Source organism: Cervus elaphus, chromosome 14 (assembly GCF_910594005.1).
Source record: "Cervus elaphus chromosome 14, mCerEla1.1, whole genome shotgun sequence".
In the NCBI taxonomy this organism is placed as follows: Eukaryota; Metazoa; Chordata; class Mammalia; order Artiodactyla; family Cervidae; genus Cervus; species Cervus elaphus.
This window is the reverse complement of record NC_057828.1, coordinates 34,484,231-34,506,721: the sequence shown is the minus strand read 5'-3', so window position 1 is coordinate 34,506,721 and position 22,491 is coordinate 34,484,231. Positions and strand designations below refer to the sequence as shown.

General features: G+C 38.3%; 1 protein-coding gene across 1 annotated transcript in view; it reads left to right on the top strand.

Annotated features, from left to right (window-relative positions):
• The first annotated feature begins 1,489 nt into the window (after window positions 1-1,489).
• Window positions 1,490-22,491, top strand: part of CATSPERE (catsper channel auxiliary subunit epsilon) — a 145,642-nt gene continuing 124,640 nt past the window's right edge. The window contains exons 1-2 of the mRNA XM_043924360.1: window positions 1,490-1,585; window positions 10,445-10,493. Of these exons, the coding sequence (XP_043780295.1) occupies window positions 1,521-1,585; window positions 10,445-10,493 (114 nt within the window). The 5' untranslated portion in view covers window positions 1,490-1,520. The remainder of the gene's footprint in view (window positions 1,586-10,444; window positions 10,494-22,491) is intronic.

The following is a 22,491-nucleotide window of genomic DNA, read 5'->3' as shown; positions in this document are numbered from 1 at the left end:
TGTGGTGGGGAAAATAGTATATATATCGAAAGGATGCAGACTTATCAGATTCCTTAGATTGCTTCCAAATTAGAGTTAACCATGGACCTTTCCTTCTGAGTTTTGATGTGTCTACAACAGTGCTGGAGTTGAGATGTGAAAATAAATGGGGGTGTGTATGAAAATAAATAAAGGAAACATCATCTTAAATGGAGTCAGGAAGTCTTGAAAAGGGAGCTCTCACCCACTTGCCACTTGTTGCAGTCTGCATAACCAGCAGCAAGAAGGAAGATAAGAATATTACTTTTCTTCTGGTATAAGGGAAGGTATTTTTCACAGAGCAATTTTATCTCTTGCTTTTAAGAAAAAGGAAGACTACTCCCTGACCTACCGGCAAAGCACTACCACTTACACCCAAAGAGAAACTGCATAACATCTGACCCTGGCTCTTCTCCAGTGAACATTTGCTCAAAACAACTCAAGCATTTTCTCCTAAAACCTAATAAAAGCAGGTCCCTTCTCCTTTGTTCTCCAAATTTGTCTCTGATTCACCAAAGTTTGCCTGTCCCCAAATTGCAATTCTCTGCTATTCCCAAATAAACCCATTTTGCTGATAAAATAATTAGCTGCTTTATTTTTGTGTTTGACGATACCTACTGCTGATCAAATGCTCTTTCAACTACAACACATATTAACTATGACATCTAGTTCTGATATAAATTTGATTCGCAAGAAACTGGGAATAAAATCGCATAAAATGTAGTATCTCTCAAATCATTTGTATATAGACAATCACATTCTCTAATAGTCCCTGGAACAAATTTTACAACTTTTATTCAGTGATTCATTAAGTCAGTAAACACTGAGAACCTACTAGAAAACAGGATTATGCTGGGCACGATAAAATAAAGACAACTAAAGATACAACTGTCGTCCTCAAGGATGTAAATTATTTGGGGTACAAGTAAACAGATTATAACACTATGTGATAGCTTTGTTGTTTATTTTGGCTTTACTACAAGATTGCAAATCCCTTTGCAAATCAGAATGCTATCCTATTTCTTTGTACTCAAGTGCACGAGGTAGTGTTGGGCATAAAGCAGATGTTCAATAAGCACACGTTACTATTCATTTCTGTTCAATTTTAAAAATCACTTATCGAGTGCCTGCTTCCTGGAACAGAGAGGGTACTTCTAGGTATGTAACAGCTATTGCAGTGATTAAATGCTGTCACAATGAAGATTTGGGCTAAACGATACACTAGCTTAAAAGTTTCACCTTCATCCAATCAATTCCCATTTTCCCAAGTGGTTATGCTACTTCATTCCATAAAAGCACAGTGTTGCTTTTCCTAAAATCTGATTTATATTTTCTCCTCCAGTAACTAACTGGTGAGCCTCGGCCTCTGCGCGCGATTGCACGCATGCGCACACGCCAGCGCCTGGCGAAGAGAGGCTGCCCCGCCCCGCCCCGCCCCCGCGGGCCGCGAGCACCTCCAGCCACCCCCTGGCGCGGCTGTTGGGTAGTGGCGAGCCGGCGCCATGTCCGCCTCAGGAATGGCGGTGCTGCTGTCCTGGCTGAGCTGTTGCGGCTCGGCCCTGTGGAGGTAGAGAGACGCCAGTCGCGGGAGGGGGCGTCCCTGGGGCTGGGCTGGCGGGGGCCATATCCCTGCGCCTTAGCGTCCCGGGGCCTGGCGCCCCAGTGGACCGCAGCCTCGTTCCTTAGTTCTGGCGCCAACACCGGCTCCCCGCCGCCCGTTCACTGTTTTCAGGGAATGAGGGCGGGAAACGAGGGCACGCATTGGAGAAGGGAATGGCAACCAAATGGCAACCACATCAGTCTTCTTGCCTGGGAAATCTCATGGACACAGGAGCCTGATGGGTTATAGTCCATGGGGTCGCAAGTAGTCGGACACGACTTGGCGACTAAACAACAAACAACAACAAATTAGGGTTTAGCTGTCTCCTCAAGTTCCCGCCGTAGTTTCGCGTTACTTTCCTGTGTTGGTTTCCTGGATGGTGGATCCCACTCTGAACCCTTTTGCCAGAGAGCACTGAGAGCACCAGAAAGTCTCCCCCAGGAATGAGAGTGGGGGCCCTTCACTAAGCTTCACTAGGTAGTTGATGGTTTATGTTAGGCAGTTTGGTTGAATGATTTGTGAGAGGGTGCTTTAAAAATGTGCACAAAGTAAGAATGTGTAATTCCCGCAGAAAGTGGGTTGATAATGAAGAAGGAAATTTTTAAAGTTCTGAGGGATCCTCCATGTAAGTTTTTTGGTCAGCATTAGGTGGCTGCTGGATTGGAAAGTGTATCAAAATATTTTACATTTTCATCACAGGTTAAAAATACAGGTGAAAGTGAAGTCGCTCAGTCGTGTCCGACTCTTTGCGACCCCATGGACTGCAGGGAGCGCCATGAGGCTCTCTGTCCATGGGATTTTCCAGGCAAGAGTACTGGAGTGGGTTGCCATTTCCTTCTCCAGGGGATCTTCCCGACCCAGGGATCGAACCCGGGCCTCCCGCATTGTAGGCAGACCCTTTTATCGTCTGAGCCACCAAAAATACAGATAGTTACCCGGAAAAATCACATTTTGTGAATCTTCTGTTTATTACCTTCTAACTCAGGTGGCGCTAGTGGTAAAGAACCTGCCTGCTAACGCAGGAGACGTAGAAGACGCGGGTTCTAACCCTGGGTTGGGAAGATAGCCCTGGAGGAGGACCTGGCGACCCACTCCAGTATTCTTGCTTGGAGAATCCCGTGGACAGAGGAGCCTGGCAGACTACAGTCCACAGGGTCGCACAGAGTCAGACATGACTGAAGTGACTTAGTGCACAGTGCAACATTAAAATATAAGGATACCAACAATAAAACTATTATAGAGGTTTCAGAGCGAAGGGATCCATAGCATCTCAGTGAACAGATGGAGAAGTCAAATAGAGTAAAAGTGGTTGGAAAGTCATTGAAGTACTGAGAACAAATTAAAACATAGCATTCTGACAACTTTAAAAATTAATATTCTTCTTTACAAAATGAAATAATAAAACCTATCTCATGGTGTTGTGAGGCATGAAAACCATGATATATTTCAAACTTTTAACACATGTATCAATAAATTATTGTAGTTGATATTATTTAGGTTCACCTGTGAGCGAAGGGAGTTTATAATATTTGCTATGTTGTACACCAGAGATCACCAAGCTTTAGTGCAAAGGATTAGATATTAAATATTTGAGGCTTTTCAAGCAATGCTATCTGTTTTAGCTACTCTGCCATAGTAGGGGACAACAGTAATAAACAGTGGTAAACAAATAGTGTGGCTGTGTACAAATAAAAGTCTATTTACAAAACACAAATGGAATTTGGCCCAAAGAACATAGTTTTTCAATTCCTGGTGTACATTCATAATTGAAGGAAATGCTCAGTTTAAATTAGGGGTTAGAGAAGACAAAAAAAGTTTGGTGGTTTTTTTTTTTTTTTTTTTTGTGGTAGTCAGACTCCCTGAATTTTAGTTCTTAATAAGGTGTGCTTTTAAAGGAGGAGCTTTCTTGAACTTAATGGATTTTTATTTTATTGCTAGCCTTTTGGAAGCGGGAGTTGAGAAATCCAGGGTAGATGTTTTTGTTTAAGAATCTTTTCCTGCCCCTAGGTCTAAGAGGTATTTATCTAAACTTTTTACCACTGTTACCAAACTTCGGTCTGCTTGCTGGAGCTCAGTAAAGTCAATTTGCTGACACTGGGTTTTTATGAAGAAAGTTAGGGTTTATTCCAAGTGCAAGGAGTATGGGTGGCTAATACTCAAAAGACCTGAGCTCCCCAATGGATTTCAGGGAAGAGTTTTAAAAGACAGTTTGAGGGGACGGGTCTCAGGATATATGATTAGCTTGGACACAGTTCTCTCATTGGTTGATGGTGAAGTAACAGGGTGGTATTTTGGGAATCTCAATAATCACACTTCTGGCTCCATCCAGTGGTCAGCATGCAGCTCACTTCTGCTTCTGGTTGGGGTTTTAGTATCTGCAAAACAACTCGGTAATGTGCATTAGACTCTTATCTATGGCTTTCAGAGAGGAACTGAAGATTCTGTGACTGCTATATGGCTGATCTGTTATTTAAATTGTTACCTGCTCTCAAGGACCAACTGCTGTTTTTTGTTACACATTCACATTCTTTCATTCTTTTTATTTTTTAAAATTTATTTATTTTAAATGAAACAAAAATGAATATTTTTAATGATAAAAGGTACAGTTCACAAAGAAGATAGACATCATCAACCATTAGACACCTTAACCAAGAAACAAAGATACGTAAAGCAAAAACCAGAAGAAATATAAGGGAAAAGAAAAAAAATATAATCATAGTAAGACATATTAGCATTTCTCTGAGAATATTTTATCAAGTGCTGAAAAAATAAGAATAGGAGCATCTTGAATGATGGCATTAATAATTGAAATGTAATAAATTTATATTTAATTTATATTAATCATATCATACACAAATATATTTAAAATTTTGTATCTCATATGTTATTAGATGTCCATAGGATATTTAGAAAAACTGCAAAAAGATAGACATTACTAAATTTAACACACTAGAATTCTTTTATGTGTGTGCATGATTCAGTTATATATATGCACATGTTATTTTTGAAATTATTTTCCATTATAGGTTATTACAAGATATTGATTATAGTTCCCTGTGCTATACAGTAAACCTTTGTTGCATATCTGCTTTTTTAAATTGGAAATCTAGCATTCTGTTCATACTCAGTTAAACAAGTTGAATCAATATGTCAAAAATTTTTTAGTTAGGCAAAAATTCATGAGTTTTCTAAAATGTTAATATATATTATATATATGTATACAAAAGCTTTTATACTACACTCGATAAAGGCTTGAGAAAAAACATCCATTAAAAAAAGAATAGATGGTGAAATTGGAAAACATAAGCTAAATGAAATGGGAGCACTGAATATGGAATAATAAAAGTGAAACAAACTAGATAAAAGATCTTCATATAGTCCTATTGTTTTTAAACATGGCTGCTCAATAGAAACATATCTGGAGCACTGGCCAAAAAAAGAAAAAAAAAAGCAACACCTGGGCATTCACAGTTTTCAAAAAATTCTAAGATAATTCTGATATGCATACGGACTTTAAAAAGTGATTACAGGTTTTTCTATTAAATGATGGTTTTGGTGATATAGAATTCTATAATTTTTCTGTTGACCAATCATGATACAATGTTGTTAAGTGAGTAATAGTTACATAATCACAATAGTAAAATATGATTATCAGTTTTCACAATCAATAGCCAGACAAAAAATAAAAGATAATTACAATTGCAAGCCATAACGGGAACATGATTAATCTGACAATATAAAATAATTACACACAATTTGGAGGGGTCAAGCAGAATAATATGGTAAGTGAAAGTGCATACCTGCACATGTTTTCACCCGCCCAGCCAGACTATGTCTTTTGGTTGGTGTATTTAATCCATTTACATTTAAGGTAATTATCGATATGTGTGATCCTGTTACTGTTTTCTTTATTGTTTTGGGTTTTATTTTCAGTAGGTCTTTTCCTTCTCTTGTGTTTCCTGTCTAGAGAAGTTCCTTTAGCATTTGTTGTAAAGCTGGTTTGGTGATGCTAAATTCTTTTAACTTTTGTTTTTCTAGAAACCTTTTGATTTCTCCATCAAATCTGGAGAGTCTTGTTGGGTAGAGTATTCTTGGTTGTAGTTTCTTACTTTTCATCACTTTAAATATATCATGCCATTCCCCTCTGGCTTGTAGTTTCTGTTGAGAAATCAGCTGATAGCCTGATGCGTGTTCCCTTGTATGTTATTTGTTATTTTTTCTTTGTTGCTTTTAAAATTTATCTCTGTCTTTAATCTTTGTCAGTTTGATTACAGTGTTACTCTCTGTGCTTCCTGGATTTGGTCAATTATTTCCTTTCCCATATTAGGGAAGTTTTTAGCTATTACCTCTTCAAATATTTTCTCAGGTCCTTTCTCTCTCTTCTCCTTCTGGGACCACTATAATGTGAATGCTCCTGCGTTTAATGTTGTTTCAGAGGTCTCTCAGGCTGTCTTCTTTTCATTCTTTTTTCTATATTCTGTTCTGTGGCAGTGATTGCCACCATTCTGTCCTCCAGGTCATTTATCTGTGCTTCTGCCTCAGTTATTCTGCTATGGATTCCTTCTAGAGTATTATTCATCTCTCTTTGTTCTTTAGTTCTTGTAGGTCTTTGGTAACACTTCTTGCATCTTCTCAATCTTTGCCTCCATTCTTTTCCTGAGATTCTGAATCATATTCACTATCATTATTCTGATCTATTTTTCTGGAAGGTTACCTATCTCCATCTTAGTTCTTTTTTCTTGGTTTTATCTTGTCACTTCATCTGGGAGGTAACTTTCTGCTGTTTCATGCTGATTAACTTTCTGTAATGTGGTTTTGTTTTAGCTCCTGTGGAATTGTGGTTCTTCTTGCCTCTTCTGTCTGCCCTCTGATGGATGAGGCTAAGAGGCTTGTATAAGCTTCCTGGTGGGAGGGACTGATGGTGGGAAAAACTGGGTCTTGCTCTTTTGGGCAGGGCCTTGCTCAGTTCAGTTCAGTCGCTCAGTCATGTCCGACTCTTTGCGACCCCATGAATTGCAGCACACCAGGCCTCCCTGTCCATCACAAACTCTAGAGTTTACTCAAACTCATGTCCATCGAGTCGGTGATGCCATCCAGCCGTCTCATCCTCTGTCATTCCCTTCTCCTCCTGCCCCCAATCCCTCCCAGCATCAGAGTCTTTTCCAGTGATTCAACTCTTCGCATGAGGTGGCCAAAGTACTGGAGTTTCAGCTTCAGCATCAGTCCTTCCAATGAACACCCAGGACTGACCTCCTTTAGGATGGACTGGTTGGATCTCCTTGCAGTCCAAGGGACTCTCAAGAGTCTTCTCCAACACCACAGTTCAAAAGCATCAATTCTTCGGTGCTCAGCTTTCTTTATAGTCTAACTCTCACATCCATACGTGACCACTGGAAAAACCACAGCCTTAACCAGACGGACCTTTGTTGGCAAAGTAATGTCTCTGCTTTTTAATATGCTATCTAGGTTGGTCATAACTTTCCTTCCAAGGAGTAAGTGTCTTTTAATTTCATGGCTGCAATCACCATATGCACTGATTTTGGAGCCCAAAAAAATAAAGGTTGATACTATTTCCACTGTCTCCCCATCTATTTGCCATGAAGTGATGGGACCAGATGCCATGATCTTAGTTTTCTGAATGTTAAGCTTTAAGCCAACTTTTTCAGTCTCCTCTTTCACTTTCATCAAGAGGCTCTTTAGTTCTTCTTCACTTTCTGCCATAAGGGTGGTGTCATCTGCATATCTGAGGTTATTGCTATTTCTCCTGGCAATCTTGATTCCAGCTTGTGCTTCTTCCAGCCCAGCGTTTCTCATGATGTACTCTGCATATAAGTTAAATAAGCAGGGTAACAATATACAGCCTTGATGTACTCCTTTCCTATTTGGAACCAGTCTGTTGTTCCATGTCCAGTTCTAACTGTTGCTTCCTGACCTGCATACAGGTTTCTCAAGAGGCAGATCAGGTGGTCTGGTATTCCCATCTCTTTCAGAATATTCCACAGTTTATTGTGATCCACACAGTGAAAGGCTTTGGCATAGTCAATAAAGCAGAAATAGATGTTTTTCTGGAACTCTCTTGCTTTTTCGGTGATCCAGCGAATGTTGGCAATTTGACTCTGGTTCCTCTGCCTTTTCTAAATCCAGCTTGAACATCTGAAGTTCATGGTTCACATACTGCTGAAGCCTGGCTTGGAGAATTTTGAGTATTACTTTACTAGCCTGTGAGATGAGTGCAATTGTGTGGTAGTTTGAGCATTCTTTGGGATTGCCTTTCTTAGGGATTGGCATGAAAACTGACCTTTTCCAGTCCTGTGGCCACTGCTGAGTTTTCCAAATTTGCTGGCATATTGAGTGCAGCACTTTCACAGCATCATCTTTCAGGATTTGAAATAGCTCAACTGGAATTCCATCACCTCCACTAGCTTTGTTCGTAGTGATGCTATCCAAGGCCCACTTGACTTCACATTCCAGGATGTCTGGCTCTAGGTGAGTGATCACACCATTGTGATTATCTGGGTCATGAAGATCTTTTTTGTACAGTTCTTCTTTGTATTGTTGCCATCTCTTCCTAATATCTTCTGCTTCTGTTAGGTCCATACCATTTCTCTCCTTTATCGAACCCATCTTTTCATGAAATGTTCCTTTGGTATTTCTAATTTTCTTGAAAATATCTCTAGTCTTTCCCATTCTGTTGTTTTCCTCTATTTCTTTGCATTGATCACTGAGGAAGGCTTTCTTATCTCTCCTGGCTATTCTTTGGAACTCTGCATTCAAATGGGAATATCATTCCTTTTCTCCTTTGCTTTTCACTTCTCTTCTTTTCACAGCTATTTGTAAGGCCTCTTCAGACAACTATTTTGCCTTTTTGCATTTCTTTTCCATGGGGATGGTCATGATCCTTGTCTTCTGTACGATGTCCATAGTATCAGGCTCAATAAAGCTTTAATCCAGTTATCTGTCGATGGGTGGGGTTACACTCCCTCCCTGGTATTTTTTTGGCCTGAGATGACTCAGCTCTGGGGTCTAGGGGCTCTATGGTCAGGGTTAATGGCAACCGCCAAGAGAGTTTACATCAAAGGGGACCTTCCCAGACAACTGCTGCCAGTCCCATCCCTGTGGTGAGTCCTTGCTGACCCATGACTCCACAGGAGACCCTTCAACAGTAGCAGGTAGTTTTGGTTTAGTTTCCTGTGGAGTCAACTGCTCCTTGCTTTGAATCTTGGTGCATGCAAGGTTTTTCTTATGCCCTCCAAGCCTGGAGATTCTTGTTCCCCCCAGTCCTGTGGAAGTCTTGTAATCAAAGCCTGCTGGCCTTCAAGGTCGGATTCCCTGAGGATTCCCAGTCCCTTTGTCGGGTTCCCAGGCTGGGAAGCCTAACGTGGGGTTCCAAACGTTCATAGCAATGGGAGAACTTCTTTGGTATTATTGTTCTCCAGTTTGTGGGTCACCACCCAGCGGGTATGAGATTTGATTTTATCGTGATTGTGGCCCTCCTACCATCTTGCTGTGGCTTCTTTGTCTTTGGACGTGGGATATTTGTTTTTGGTAGGTTCCAGCATCCTCCTGTTGATGGTTGTTCAAAAAGTAGTTGTGATTTTAGTTCTCTCGCAGAAGGAGATGAGCGCATGTCCTTCTACTCCACCATCTTGAACTGGAAGTTCTCTTTCATTAATTCTTAAGCCAGCCTTTTGAGACGGAGAGGAGACATGGGAGACTAAACCTTTTCAATAAATGGGGCAAAGCAGAGGACATACGGGACAGAGATCTGTTCCAGGAAGACCCCGTAGGGTCCTGCTTGGTTGTTGTTCAGTTGCTCAGTCATGTCCAACTCTGTGACCCCATGGACTGCAGCATGCCAGGCTTCCCTGTCCTTCACAGTCTCCCAGAGTTTGCTCAAACTCATTCAATACCCAGTGATGCCATCCAACAATCCATCCTCTGTCATCCCTTTCTCCTCTTGCCTTCAATCTTTTCCATCCTCAGGGTATTTTCTAGTGAGTTGGCACTGTACATATGAGGTTACTTTTGAATAAAATATATTATTAGAAGCAATTTTACTTGTTTTTTCTTGCTTTTTTAGTGTGGCCACCAGAAAAATTTCAATTATATAGGTGACTTATATTGTATTTTTATTGTCTATATTTCATATAGACAGAAATTAAAGTACCCTGAGTAATAGAAATGATAATCACTACAACTCACAAAAATTTGCTCTTTACTTCAGTGTTTCAAATAAGAAATACTGTTTTTTTTTTTTCTTTCAATCTGTATTCATTCTATTTGAACTGAGTTTATATGTGAAGGAGTTAGAGCCAATATTCTTCAACAGTTTTTATTCTAAAACAAAAATAAGATGCAAAAGTATTTAGTTCTTACTATTGTGTCTTCAGATACTAAGTAACCTTGAACACATCTTGAGTTGGGGGTTGATGTCACTGATGTCCCCAGTTTTAGCTCTGACTACACTTTGTAAGAAGGAGCTTGAGCAGAAATGTAAAGCTCATGGCAGCCCACAAGGGTTAGGCTTGCTCTGACCATATATTGTTGTTTAGTCATTCAATTGTGTCTGACTCTTTACAACCCCATGGATTGTAGCCCACCTGGCTGCTCTTTCCATGGGATTTCCTAGGCAAGAATACTGTAGTGAGTTGCCATTTCCTTCTCCAGGGGATCTGCCCGGTCCAGGGATCAAATGCTTGTCTCCTGCATTGGCAGACAAATTCTTTACTGATGAGCCACTAGGGGAGCTCTTGACCATGTATTAAAATCCCTTTTATTTGGAGGAGACGTAGTTTTAATATTCACATTTGACATTTTCCTCTGCAGGTATTACAGTAACAGCCCAAACTATGACATTTTTAGTACCAGAAGTACTGTAAGTGTTTAATTTTTTTAAACTATAGTTAAGTATTAATATTTTTGACTTCACAACAGAGAGCAAAGTTAATCATACTCAGGTGCACGGTGCAGTGTCATTCTTTTATTTCCTCATCCTCTTTATCTTCCTAACATATTTCCCTCCTCCAATAAATACCTTGAAATCTGTATCTAGTGAAAAATAGGTCGTGTTGTTTCGATGTTTTTGTAATTTAACATTCACAAAATGGTGTTATGATACAGATAGGATGACCATATAATATATTGTCTCAACTACTGAGAATGAAAGATAGTGCTATTAATAGTTATGCTGGGACAACAGGTATAAATTGGGAGTGTTTAGACAAACCAGGATGCATGATCATCCAGCTATAGATTTCCTTCTGTACATTACTTTTTAATTTCAATACTATGTCTAGTTCATTTCTTAAGGCTTCCTGATTACTAGTATGTGTATATTATTTACATATCCCTCCAATCAATGATGGATGAATGGCTTCTTACCACCACTAACAGCATTGTGATGAATGCCCTTCTACATGTCATTTATAAATTTGTGCAATAATTATTTAGCTATGATTGCTAGGACATAGGGAAACAGACACCTAATTTAACTAAATTCTATAAGATTTTTCTCAAACTGGCAATCACAATTTATATTCTTACTCAGTGAACATCTCCACCAATATTTGATACTATGATTTTCCCTTTTTTCACCAATCTCGTTACCACATACTAGTAGTTTATGCTGTCATTATTTTCAGTTCTCTGATAAGTAGTGATTTATGAACCTCTTTTCCCATATTTATGCGGGGCTCTTCTCTGAACAGCCTGCTCACTTTGCTCATTTTCCGTTTAATTTTCTGCTCCTTTTTTGTTGATACACAGAGTGTTATATACATTCTACTCTATATATTAGTCAAATGTTGATTTTAAATGTTTTGGTTATCATTTTGTAGCCTCTTATCTACTCATCTAACCATTGACTTTGTGCACGGATACATAATTTTGTTTAAAAACGATGACTTTTGTCAAGTCATCTGCTTCTTTATTTAACCTTAAAATTTATACTTTTTTGGGGACTTCCCTTTCAGTCCAGTGATTGGGACTTTGCCTTCTAATGCAGGGTTGGGGGGAGGGTGCGGTTTCGTTCCCTGGTTGGGGAGCTGCAATCCCACATGCCTTGCGATCAAGACACCAGAACAGAAACAGTACTGTAACAAGTTCAGTGAAGACTTTAAAGGTGATCCACATCAAAGAAAAAATCTTTAAAAAAAAAGTTTATACTTTTTTAGAATTTTAAGAAAAAATTTTGTCTATCTAGAGTTGCAAAGATTTTTATCCTACATTTTCTATTATATGCTTTATATTATTACGTTTCAGATAAAGATCATAAATAACATCTGGAGTCCAACTTGTATATAAGATAAGATAGGTCTTTACATTACTTTCTCCATAGAATAAACCAGCATCTATTAGAACAATTTATTGTTTCTGTGTTATTTTTTGGTATCATCTTTGCTCTCTATATCTTGTTGTTGTTAAGTTGCTCAGTCATGTCTGATTCTTGGCAACCCCACGGACTGCAGCATACCAGGCTTCCCTGTCCTTCGCTATCTCTCCCGGAGCTTGCTCAAACTCATGTCTGTCAAGTCGGTGATGCCATCCAACCATCTTGTCCTCTGTCATCTCCTTTCCCTCCTCCTCTCAATCTTCCCTGCATCAGGGTCTTTTCTAATGAGTTGGTTCTTTGCAACAGGTGGCCAAAGTATTGGAGCTTCAGCTTCAGCATCAGTCTTTCCAATGAATATTCAGGGTTGATTTCCTTAAGGATTGACTGGTTTGATCTCCTTGCAGTCCAATGGACTCTCAAGAATTTTCTCTAGCACTGCAGTTCGAAAGCATCAATTTTTTGGCGCTCAGCCTTCTTTAGGGTCCAACTCTCATGTCCCTACATGACTACTGGGAAAACCATAGCTTGGACTATATGGACCTAGCTTGGACTATATGGACCTTTGTTGGCAAAGTGATATCTCCACTTTTTAATACACTGTCTAGTTTTGTCACAGCTTTTCTTCCAAGGAGCAGGTGTCTTTTAATTTCATGGCTGCAGTCAGTGTCCACAGTGACTTTGGTGCCCAAGAAAATAAAGTCTGTCACTGTTTCCAATTTTTCCCCACCTATTTGGCGTGAAGTGATGGGACTAGATGCCATGATCTTTGTTTTTCTGAATGTTGAGTTTTAAGCCAGCTTTTCACTCTCTTCTTTCACGTTCATCAAGAGGCTCTTTAGTTCCTCTTCACTTTCTGCCATTAGGGTGGTATCATCTGCATATCTGAGGTTATTGATATTTCTCCCTGTAATTTTGTTTCCAGCTTGTGCTTCATCCAACCTGGCATTTCTCATGATGTACTCTGCATGTAAGTTAAATAAGTGGGGTGGCAATATACAGCCTTGAGGTACTCCATTACCAATTTTGAACCAGTCTGTCGTTCCATGTCTGGTTCTAACTGTTGCTTCTTGACCTGCACACAGGTTTCTCAGGAGGCAGATAAGGTGGTCTGGTATTCCTATCTCTTTAAGAATATTCCACAGTTTATTGTGATCCACACAGTCAAAGGCTTTAGTGTAGTCAGTGAAGCAGAAATAGATGGTGTTTTTTGGAATTCCCTTGCTTTTTCTATGATCCAGCAGATATTGGCAATTTAATCTCTGGTTCTTCTCCCTTTTCTAAATCCAGCTTCTACATCTGGAAGTTCTCAGTTCACGTACTGTTGAAGCCTAGCTTGAAGGATTTTGAGCATTACTTTGCTAGCATGTGAAATTGTGTCATAGTTTGAACATTCTTTGGCATTGCCTTTCTTTGGGATTGGAATGAAAGTTGACATTTTCCAGTCCTGGCCACTGCTGAGTTTTCCAAATTTGCTGGCGTATTGAGTGCAACACTTTCACAGCATCATTTTTTATGATTTTAACTAGCTCAGCTTGAATTCCATCACCTCCATTAGCTTTGTTCCTAGTAGTACTTCCTAAGGCCCATTTGACTTCACACTTTAGGATCTCTGGCTCTAGGTGAGTGATCATACCATCATGGTTATCTGGGTCTTTAAGACCTTTTTGGTACAGTTCTTCTGTGTATTCTTGCCATCTCTTCTTAATCCCTTATGCTTCTGTTAGGTCCATACTGTTTCTGTCCTTTATTGTGCCCATCTTTGCATGAAATGTTCCCTTGGTATCTCTCATTTTCTTGAAGCAATCTCTGATCTTTCCCATTCTATTGTTTTCCTCAATTTCTTTGCATTGTTCATTTAAGAAGGCTTTCTTATCTCTCCTTGCTGTTCTTTGGAACACTGCATTCAGATGGTTATATCTTTCCTTTCCTCCTTTGCCTTTCGTTTCTCTTCTTTTCTCAGCGATTTGTTCTATATATGGATATGTTAATTTCTTAACTTTCTTATTTCCTACTGATATATTTGACTTATCCTCATCCTTGTCTGCCACATATTTCATGTAGTTGGAGTTTCAATTCTCTACAGTCTTCCCTTGAATTAACACAAGACAGTATGTGTATCATTCTACTCTAGATAAACAATTCAGTAGTGTCCATTTTTAGTCTGCTGTGATTAGGGCTGCTATGAACATTCTTATACTGATCTTCTGGTTAACATATGCATGTATTTCTGCTGGGTATACCTAAGAGTGGAATAAATCATAGGGCAAGTGCATACGTTCAGCTTTAGTAGATGGTGCCAAAAGATTTTACAAAGTAATTTCTCAGTTTGCATTTATATTCTATTTACATACATTATTGTATTTACATTATTCAAAATCAGGCAAAAGGAATCTATGAAAACTATATCTTCTTTTCTAAACATACTTATTTTATATTGGAGTTGAATTGATTAACACTGTTGCGTTAATTTCAGGTGTACAGCAAAGTGATTCAGTTATCCATATACGTGTATCTATTCTTTTTCAAATTCTTTTCCCATTTAGATTATTAAAACTTTATTTCCTTTTAAAATGTGCAGTTGTGTTCAAATTTATCTATTTCTTTATGATCTTTACATGCCATTTGAATTTCTATTTGTAATTGTTTTATTTCTCTAATGTTATTTATATACTTCATCTTTTTTTCTTGAACAGCTTTATTATATGATTGACCACTTTGTTAGTCTTTTAAAAAAAATTATCCCTTTTTCTCTCAACTGTTCCTTTATCACTTTTATGTAGGTGACAGAAATGTTTCATTTTTAATTGATGATTGGTCACCAAAACAATGCAGTTACGTCATTTCAGAAATGCAGATTAGGAGCAAGGGTTTGATTATCAGAGAAGAAGGCTGATAAAAGTCAAGAGAGTAAGTCATAAAACCAGTGGTATTATGCTTGCTTAAAAGCCATATTTACAGAAAGAAAGAAAATAGAGCTTATATAAGATACTTTGGGGATTAAACAGTCCATGAATCTTCTTGATGGAAAACATTTTGAAAAGTCCATTTCCATCTATTTGCTCTTCCTGGAGGTTCAACTTGCAGCAGTCCCTCAGGACAATATATATTTGCACACTTTAAAATCTACTGCCTGAGGATCTGGATGCTAATCAACATGAATCTTAAGTGCTGATAGATTCTCCCCCTTGGGGTCACTGACAAATCTTGGCACATCCTTAACTACTAGGAACTGTTAAAGTAAAATAGGCTGCTTTGACATTCACAAAGAAAGATAACCAAGGGTTTAGAGGACAGACCCAGGGAGAGGACTGGTGTTGGCTTCATGGAGACAGCCTGAAGGGGCTGGAGTGTGGTATAGCTGCAACTGGGCTGTTTACAGAAGAATCCAGGGCCGCCACAGAAGCAAAGCTCCATTGTTAGATCGTGCATGAAGGGAGGAGCAGGTCGCCATAACAGTCTCTTTCTCTGAGCACCCAGCCCTCACCTCCACGCAACAGCCCCTCCTCACCCCTCCCCCACACCTCCTTGGGTTCCGGGAGTAGAGTGCATGCTCCATCCACCACCCTAACAAGCTCCTGACTTGCAGAATCCCACTCCCTGGCCACTGCCAGGGTGGGCTTGCAAGCGTCAGCCACCCATCTATTTGCCATGAAGTGATGGGACCAGATGCCATGATCTTAGTTTTCTGAATGTTGAGTTTTAAGCCAACTTTTTCACTCTCCTAATTCCTGGAGAATTAATATTATTAATTCCTAGAATATATATTATTAATTTCTGGAATATATTAATTCCTGGAATATAATTAATTCCTGGAAGAAGTAATATTATTCAAATGTCTGAACTGCCCAAAGCAATCTACATTTAAATGATATTCCTATCAAAATTCCATTGGTATTTTTCACATAAATAAACAATTGTAACATTTGTATGAAACCAAAAAAGATTCCAAACAGCCAAAGAAACCTAAAGAAAGAATAAGACTAGAGGCATCACATTTCCTGATTTATATTACAAACCCATAGTAATAAAAACTGTGTGGTATTGGCATAAAAACAGATATACATCAATCGAACAGAATAGACTCCAGAAATAAACCAAGTAATTTACAACAAAATATCCAAGATTATAAAAAAGGGAAAGAACAATCTCTTTAAAAAATGGTGCTGGGAAAACTGGACAGCCACATGGAAAGAATGAAACTAGACTATTATGCTATACCACACACAAAAGTTAGCTTAAAATGGATTAAAGACTTGAAGGCAAGACCTGAAATAGTAAAACTCCCGTAAGAAAAAATAGGCAATAAACTCCTTGATATCTGTCTTGGTGATGATTTTTTTTGATTTGACACCAAAAATAAAGGCAACAGAAATAAACAAATGAGGCAATATCAAACCAAAAAGCTTCTGCACGAAAAGGAAACCATCAACAAAATGAGAAGGCAACCTACTGAATGGCAAATCATTTATATAATAAGGGGTTAATATAGAAAATAAACGCATACAACTCAATAGTAAAAAACAATTTCATTTAAAAATGGGCAGAGTATCTGAATTTATAGTTTTCCAAAGACATACAGATGACCAATAGGTACATGAAAAGGTGCTCAACATCTCTAAAACTCAGGGAAATGCAAGTCAAAACCACAATGAGATTATCACCTTGCACCTGTTAGAAAGGCTATTATCAGAAAGCCAAGAAATAACAAGTGTTGCAAGGATGTGGAGAAAAGGAAAATCATGTGCACTGTTACTGGGAATGCAAATTAGTGCAGCTACTATGAAAAAACATTACAGAGGTTTCTCAAAAAATTAAAATTGAACTACTGTATGATCCAGTGATTTTATTCCTAGGTATTTATCCAGATAAATGAAAACACTCACTTGGAAGAGATATGTCCCCATGTCCATTGTAGTATTATTTACAATAATCAAGATATGGAAACAACTAAGTCTCTCATCACTGGATGAACTGATAAAGAAAATGTGGTGTATATACACAGTGAAATACTATTAAGTCATAATGTAATGAAATGTTGACATTTATGACCTTGAGGGGATTATGGTAAGTGAAATAAGTCAAAGACAAATACTATATGATTTCACTCATATGTAGAATCAATTTTTGAAACAGCTCATATACACAGAGAACAAAGTGATGGTTGCCAGAGGTGGGGCTTGGGGGAGTGTGAAATTGGTGAAGCAGGGGTCAAATGGTACAAACTTCCAATTATAAAATAAGTCACGGGAATGTAATGTACAGCATAGTGATTATAGTTAGCAATACTGTATTCCATATTTTAAGTAAAATCTGATGCTGTAAAGAGCAGTATTGTATAGGAACCTGGAAGATTAGGTCCATGAGTCAAGGCAAATTGGAAGTGGTCAAACAGGAGATGGCAAGAGTGAACATCAACATTTTAGGAATAAGTGAACTAAAATGGGCTGGAATGGGTGACTTTAACTCACATGACCATTATATCTACTACTGTGGGCAAGAATCCCTTAGAAGAAGTGGAGTAGCCATCATGGTCAACAAAAGAGTCTGAAATGCAGTACTCAGATGCAGTCTCAAAAATGACAGAATGATCTCTGTTCATTTCCAAGACAAACCATTCAATATCACAGTAATCCAAGCTTATGCCCCAACCACTAATGCTGAAGACATTGAAGTTGAATAATTGCATGAAGACCTACAAGACCTTCTAGAACTAACACCCCAAAAAGATGTCCTTTTCATGATAGGGGACTGGAGTGCAAAAGTAGGAAGTCAAGAGATACCTGGAATAACAGGCAAATTTGGCTTTGGAGTACAAAAGGAAGCAGGTCAAAGACTAACAGAATTTTGCCAAGAGAATGCAATGGTCATAGCAAACACCCTCTTCCAACAGCACAAGAGAAGACTGTACACATGGACATCACCATATGGTCAGCACCAAAATGAGGTTGATTATATTCTTTGCAGCAAAGATGGAGAAGCTCTATACAGTCAGCAAAATAAGACCAGGAGCTGACTGTGGTTCAGATCATGAATTCAATATTCAATCATGAGTATTGCCAAATTCAGACTGAAATTGAAGAAAGTAGGGAAAACCACTAGACTATTCAGGTATGACCTAAAATCAAATCCCTTATGATTATACAGTGGAAGTGACAAATAGATTCAAGGGATTAGATCTGATAGACAGTGTGCCTGAAGAACTATGGATGGAGGTTTGTGACATTGTACAGGAGGCAGTGATCAAGACCATCCCCAAGAAAAGAAATGCAAAAAGGCAAAATGGTTGTTTGAGGAGACCTTACAAATAGCTGAGAAAAGAAGAGAAGCGAAAGGCAAAGAAGAAAAGGAAAAATATGCTCATTTGAATGCAGAGTTCCAAAGAATAGAAAGGAGAGATAAGAAAGCCTTCCTCAGTGATAAATGCAAAGAAAGAGGAAAATAATAGAATGGGAAAGACTGGAGATCTCTTCAAGAAAATGAGAGATACCAAGGGAACATTTCATGCAAAGATGGGCATAATAAAGGACAGAAATGGTATGGACCTAACAGAAGCAGAAGATATTAAGAAGAGGTGTCAAGAATACACAGAAGAACTATACAAAAAAGATTTTTCAGGACCCAGATAATCATGATGGTGTGATCACTCACCTAGAGCCAGACATCCTGGAATGCAAAGTCAAGTGGGCCTTAGGAAGCATCACTGTGAACAAAGCTAGTGGAGGTGATGGAATTCCAGTTGAGCTATTTCAAATCCTAACAGGCGATGCTGTTAAAGTGCTGCACTCAATATGCCTGCAAATTTGGAAAACTTAGCAGTGGCCACAGGACTAGAAAAGGTCAGTTTTCATTCCAATCCCAAAAAAGGCAATGCCAAAGAATGTTTAAACTACCACCCAATTGCACTCATCTCACATGCTAGCAAAGTAATGCTCAAAATTCTCCAAGCCAGGCTTCAGCAATGCGTGAACCGTGAACTTCCAGATGTTCAAGCTGACTTTAGAAAAGGCAGAGGAGGGACTTCCCTGCTGGCCCAGTGGTTAAGACTCTGAGCTCCCAATGCAGGGGGCCCAGGTTTGATCCCTGGTCAGGGAACTAGATCCCACATGCTGCAACTAAGACCTGGTGCAGCCAAATAAATGAATAAATAATAAATAAATAAATAAGATTTAAAAAAAAAAAAAAAGGCTGAGTGCCAAAGAATTGGAAAAAAAAAAAAGAAAAGGCAGAGGAACCAGAAATCAAATTGCCAACATCCGTTGGATCATGGAAAAAGCAAGAGAGTTCCAGAAAAACATCTACTTCTGTTTTATTTACTACGCCAATGCCTTTGACTGTGTGTATCACAACATACTGTGGAATATTCTGAAAAAGATGGGAATACCAGACCACCTGACCTGCCTCCTGAGAAACCTGTATGCAGGTCAAGAAGCAGCAGTTAGAACCGGACTGCTTCCAAATTGGGAAAGGAGTGCATGAAGGGTGTATATTGTCACCCTGTTTATTTAACTTATATTCAGAGTAGCATCATGTGAAATGCCAGGCTGGATGAAGCACAAGCTGGAATCAAGATTGCCAGGAGAAATATCAACAACCTCAGATAGGCAGATGAGACCACCGTTATGGCAGAAAGTGATGAACTGAAGAGCCTCTTGATGAAAGTGAAAGAGGAGAGTGAAAACGTTGGCTTAAAACCCAGCATTCAGAAAACTAAGATCATGGCATCCAGTCCCATCACTTCATGGCAAATAGATGCAGAAACAATGGAAACCATAAGAGACTTTACTTTGGGGGGCTCCAAAATCACTGCAGATGGTGACTGCCTCCATGAAATTAAAAGACTCTTGCTCCTTGGAAGAAAAGCTATGACCAACCTAGAGAGCATATTATAAAGCAGAGACATTACTTTGCCAACAAAGGTCCATCTAGTGAAATCTATGGTTCTTCCAGCAGTCATGTATGAATGTGAGAGGTTGCTAAAAAGAAAGCTGAGGGCTGAAGAATTGACGCTTTTGAACTATGGTGTTGGAGAAGACTCCTGAGAATCTCTTGGACTGCAAGGAGATGCATTCAGTCCATCCTAAAGGAAATCAGTCCTGAATACTCATTGGAAGGACTGATGCTGAAGCTGAAACTCCAATACTTTGGCTACCTGATGCAAGGAACTAAGCTATTGGAAAAGACCCTGATGCTGGGAAAGATTGAAGGAAGGGGAAGGCACGAGAGGATGAGATGGTTGGATGGCATCACTGACTCTATGGACATGAGTTTGAGCAAGCTTCAGGAGTTGGTGATGGATAGGGAAGCCTGGAGTGCTGCAGTCCATGGGGTCGTGAAGAGTTGGTCACGACTGAGTGACTGAACTGACTGACCTCTATTTGTATATGACATGACCTTCTAAATAGAAAGGTCTAAAAAATCCATTTTAAAAACTATTAAAACTACAACTGAGTGTTATTTTGTGTGAACTATCACAGGGAAATTCAAGAGAAGCAGAATAGGCAAAACAATCTTGAAAAAGAACAAGAAGTCTTATTGGAAGACTCACAATTCCTGACATCAAAGGTTACTACAAAACTTCTGCAATTGAGAAAGTGTTGGAATTGAGACAGTGCAATTGAGACAGTGGGGTAGAAGAGTCCAAAAATTAAAACCTCATTGATTTTTTTACAACTTATTCAAGAAAATTCCATGGACAAATAATGGGAAATTCCATTTATTTTCAACAAATAGTTCTGGGACAGTGAGGTATCTACATGAAAAGAATGAAGATGGCCTCCTACCTCAGACTAAATCCAAAAATTAAAATGGAGATAAGACCTTAGTATAAGAGTTAAAACTATAAAAATCATTGAAAAAAATCATATGGAGAAATCCTTATGATTTTGGATTAGATAATAGTTTAGATATGACACCAAAAGCACAAGGAACAAAAGGAAAAACTTAAATTGGGCATCATCAAAATTAAAACCTGTAGTGCTGCTAAGAACACCACGAAGAAAGTGAAGACAGTCCACAGAATGGGAGAACATTTTTGCAAATTAAATATCTGATAAGGGACCTGTACCAAGAATATATGAAGAACTATTATAATTCAGTAATAAAAAGACAAACCAAATATAAATATTACTTCTTTTCCCATTGTTTTGCTTTTCAATTTCGCAGACTCCGGTTATACAAGTGTTGGATTTTTATTTTTTTGTTTGCCTTCCATATTAATTTCCATATCAATCATTTTCTCTCTGGTTCTTCTTTCATTTATATTCTCTTGGTTGCTTTTCTGTCTTTCTTCAATGCCTTTTATTCAGTTTTTGTTTAAACATAATCTCCCATTATTTTAAGTTAGTCCTCATTTCATTTATAGTTATCTGTTTCATTTCCTAGTTCAGTCACTCACTTCTATTTGTGGTTCATTTCTGTCCCTAATTTGTGAATTTATAATTCATATTTTTCATTCTCACCATTAAATACTTGTTTGAGAATATTTAGTTTAGAATGTTAGTTTGCAGTTGTCTTCTGCTTTGTGTTTTTTTTTAAAGGCAGTTTTATTAACTGAAATGTCTTTATTTTCATTTTCTGTCCTCATATAGATAGCTTATATCTATGAATACATGGACAGGCTAGCAGCTTGGTTTGTTTTAAGAGACTTCTAATTAGTTTGCTTTCTTAGCTCATTGTAGCAAAGTGCAGTTTCTTTAATTGATGGCTTCTTATTGAGGGCGCTGTGTTTACTTTGAGGTTTGTTTGTTTTAGCTTTTAATGTCCTACATTTCTCTTTCTTGCTTCTCTTTCCCTTCACCACTCACTTTCCAAAGAGTGTCTCTCCTTTATCGTCTCTCCAAAAGTGATGCCTTTCTGAGGCTCCTACCTCAACTCACACACTTTTAATTCTTTTCCTCATAATCAGTATTCTGATCTTCCAGGAGTCTTTCTGCAGTATTTTTTTTTTAACAGTGTACTTTCTTTGGTTGATTTAAATTCAATCTTAAAATTTTGTTCCTTTTTTTCTGCAGTTTTTCAGAAGCTCTTTTACTGTACACAAAGGATTATGACAGGGACTTGAGTGAGGGCTCTGCTAAAAGTTTTTATTTTTTTTACCAAGAGGTTTCTTGAAGTTTGTGTTGTACTTTGTCTTCTAGTTATACTGTAATATAGAATTTTCTTGGTTTTATTTTTTGATCTGTGTATTTTTTCTCTCTATTTTTTAAAAATTTCTGTTTTGATCTGTGTATTTTGAGGGGAAATGTGTGGAGAGAATTTAACTCTTTGGACCACTATTACCTGGACTAACCATAATTCAACTACCACTCATATGCTGATACATTGTCAGAGTATTGTCATTAGCTACTATATTCCTTTTTTAATAGCCACCATGTAGACATATTTCTGCAGAATAATTCCTATTTAATACCTAACACCAGTCCTTATGTTGATGTCTCTGCAGTTATTTTGGGTGTCTGAATCTCTTTTTCTGATAGTTTCTTTAGGAAGGGCTCTTAAAAGCAATATTTCTTGAGTTGTTTTATGGTCATAAGACCTTATCTGT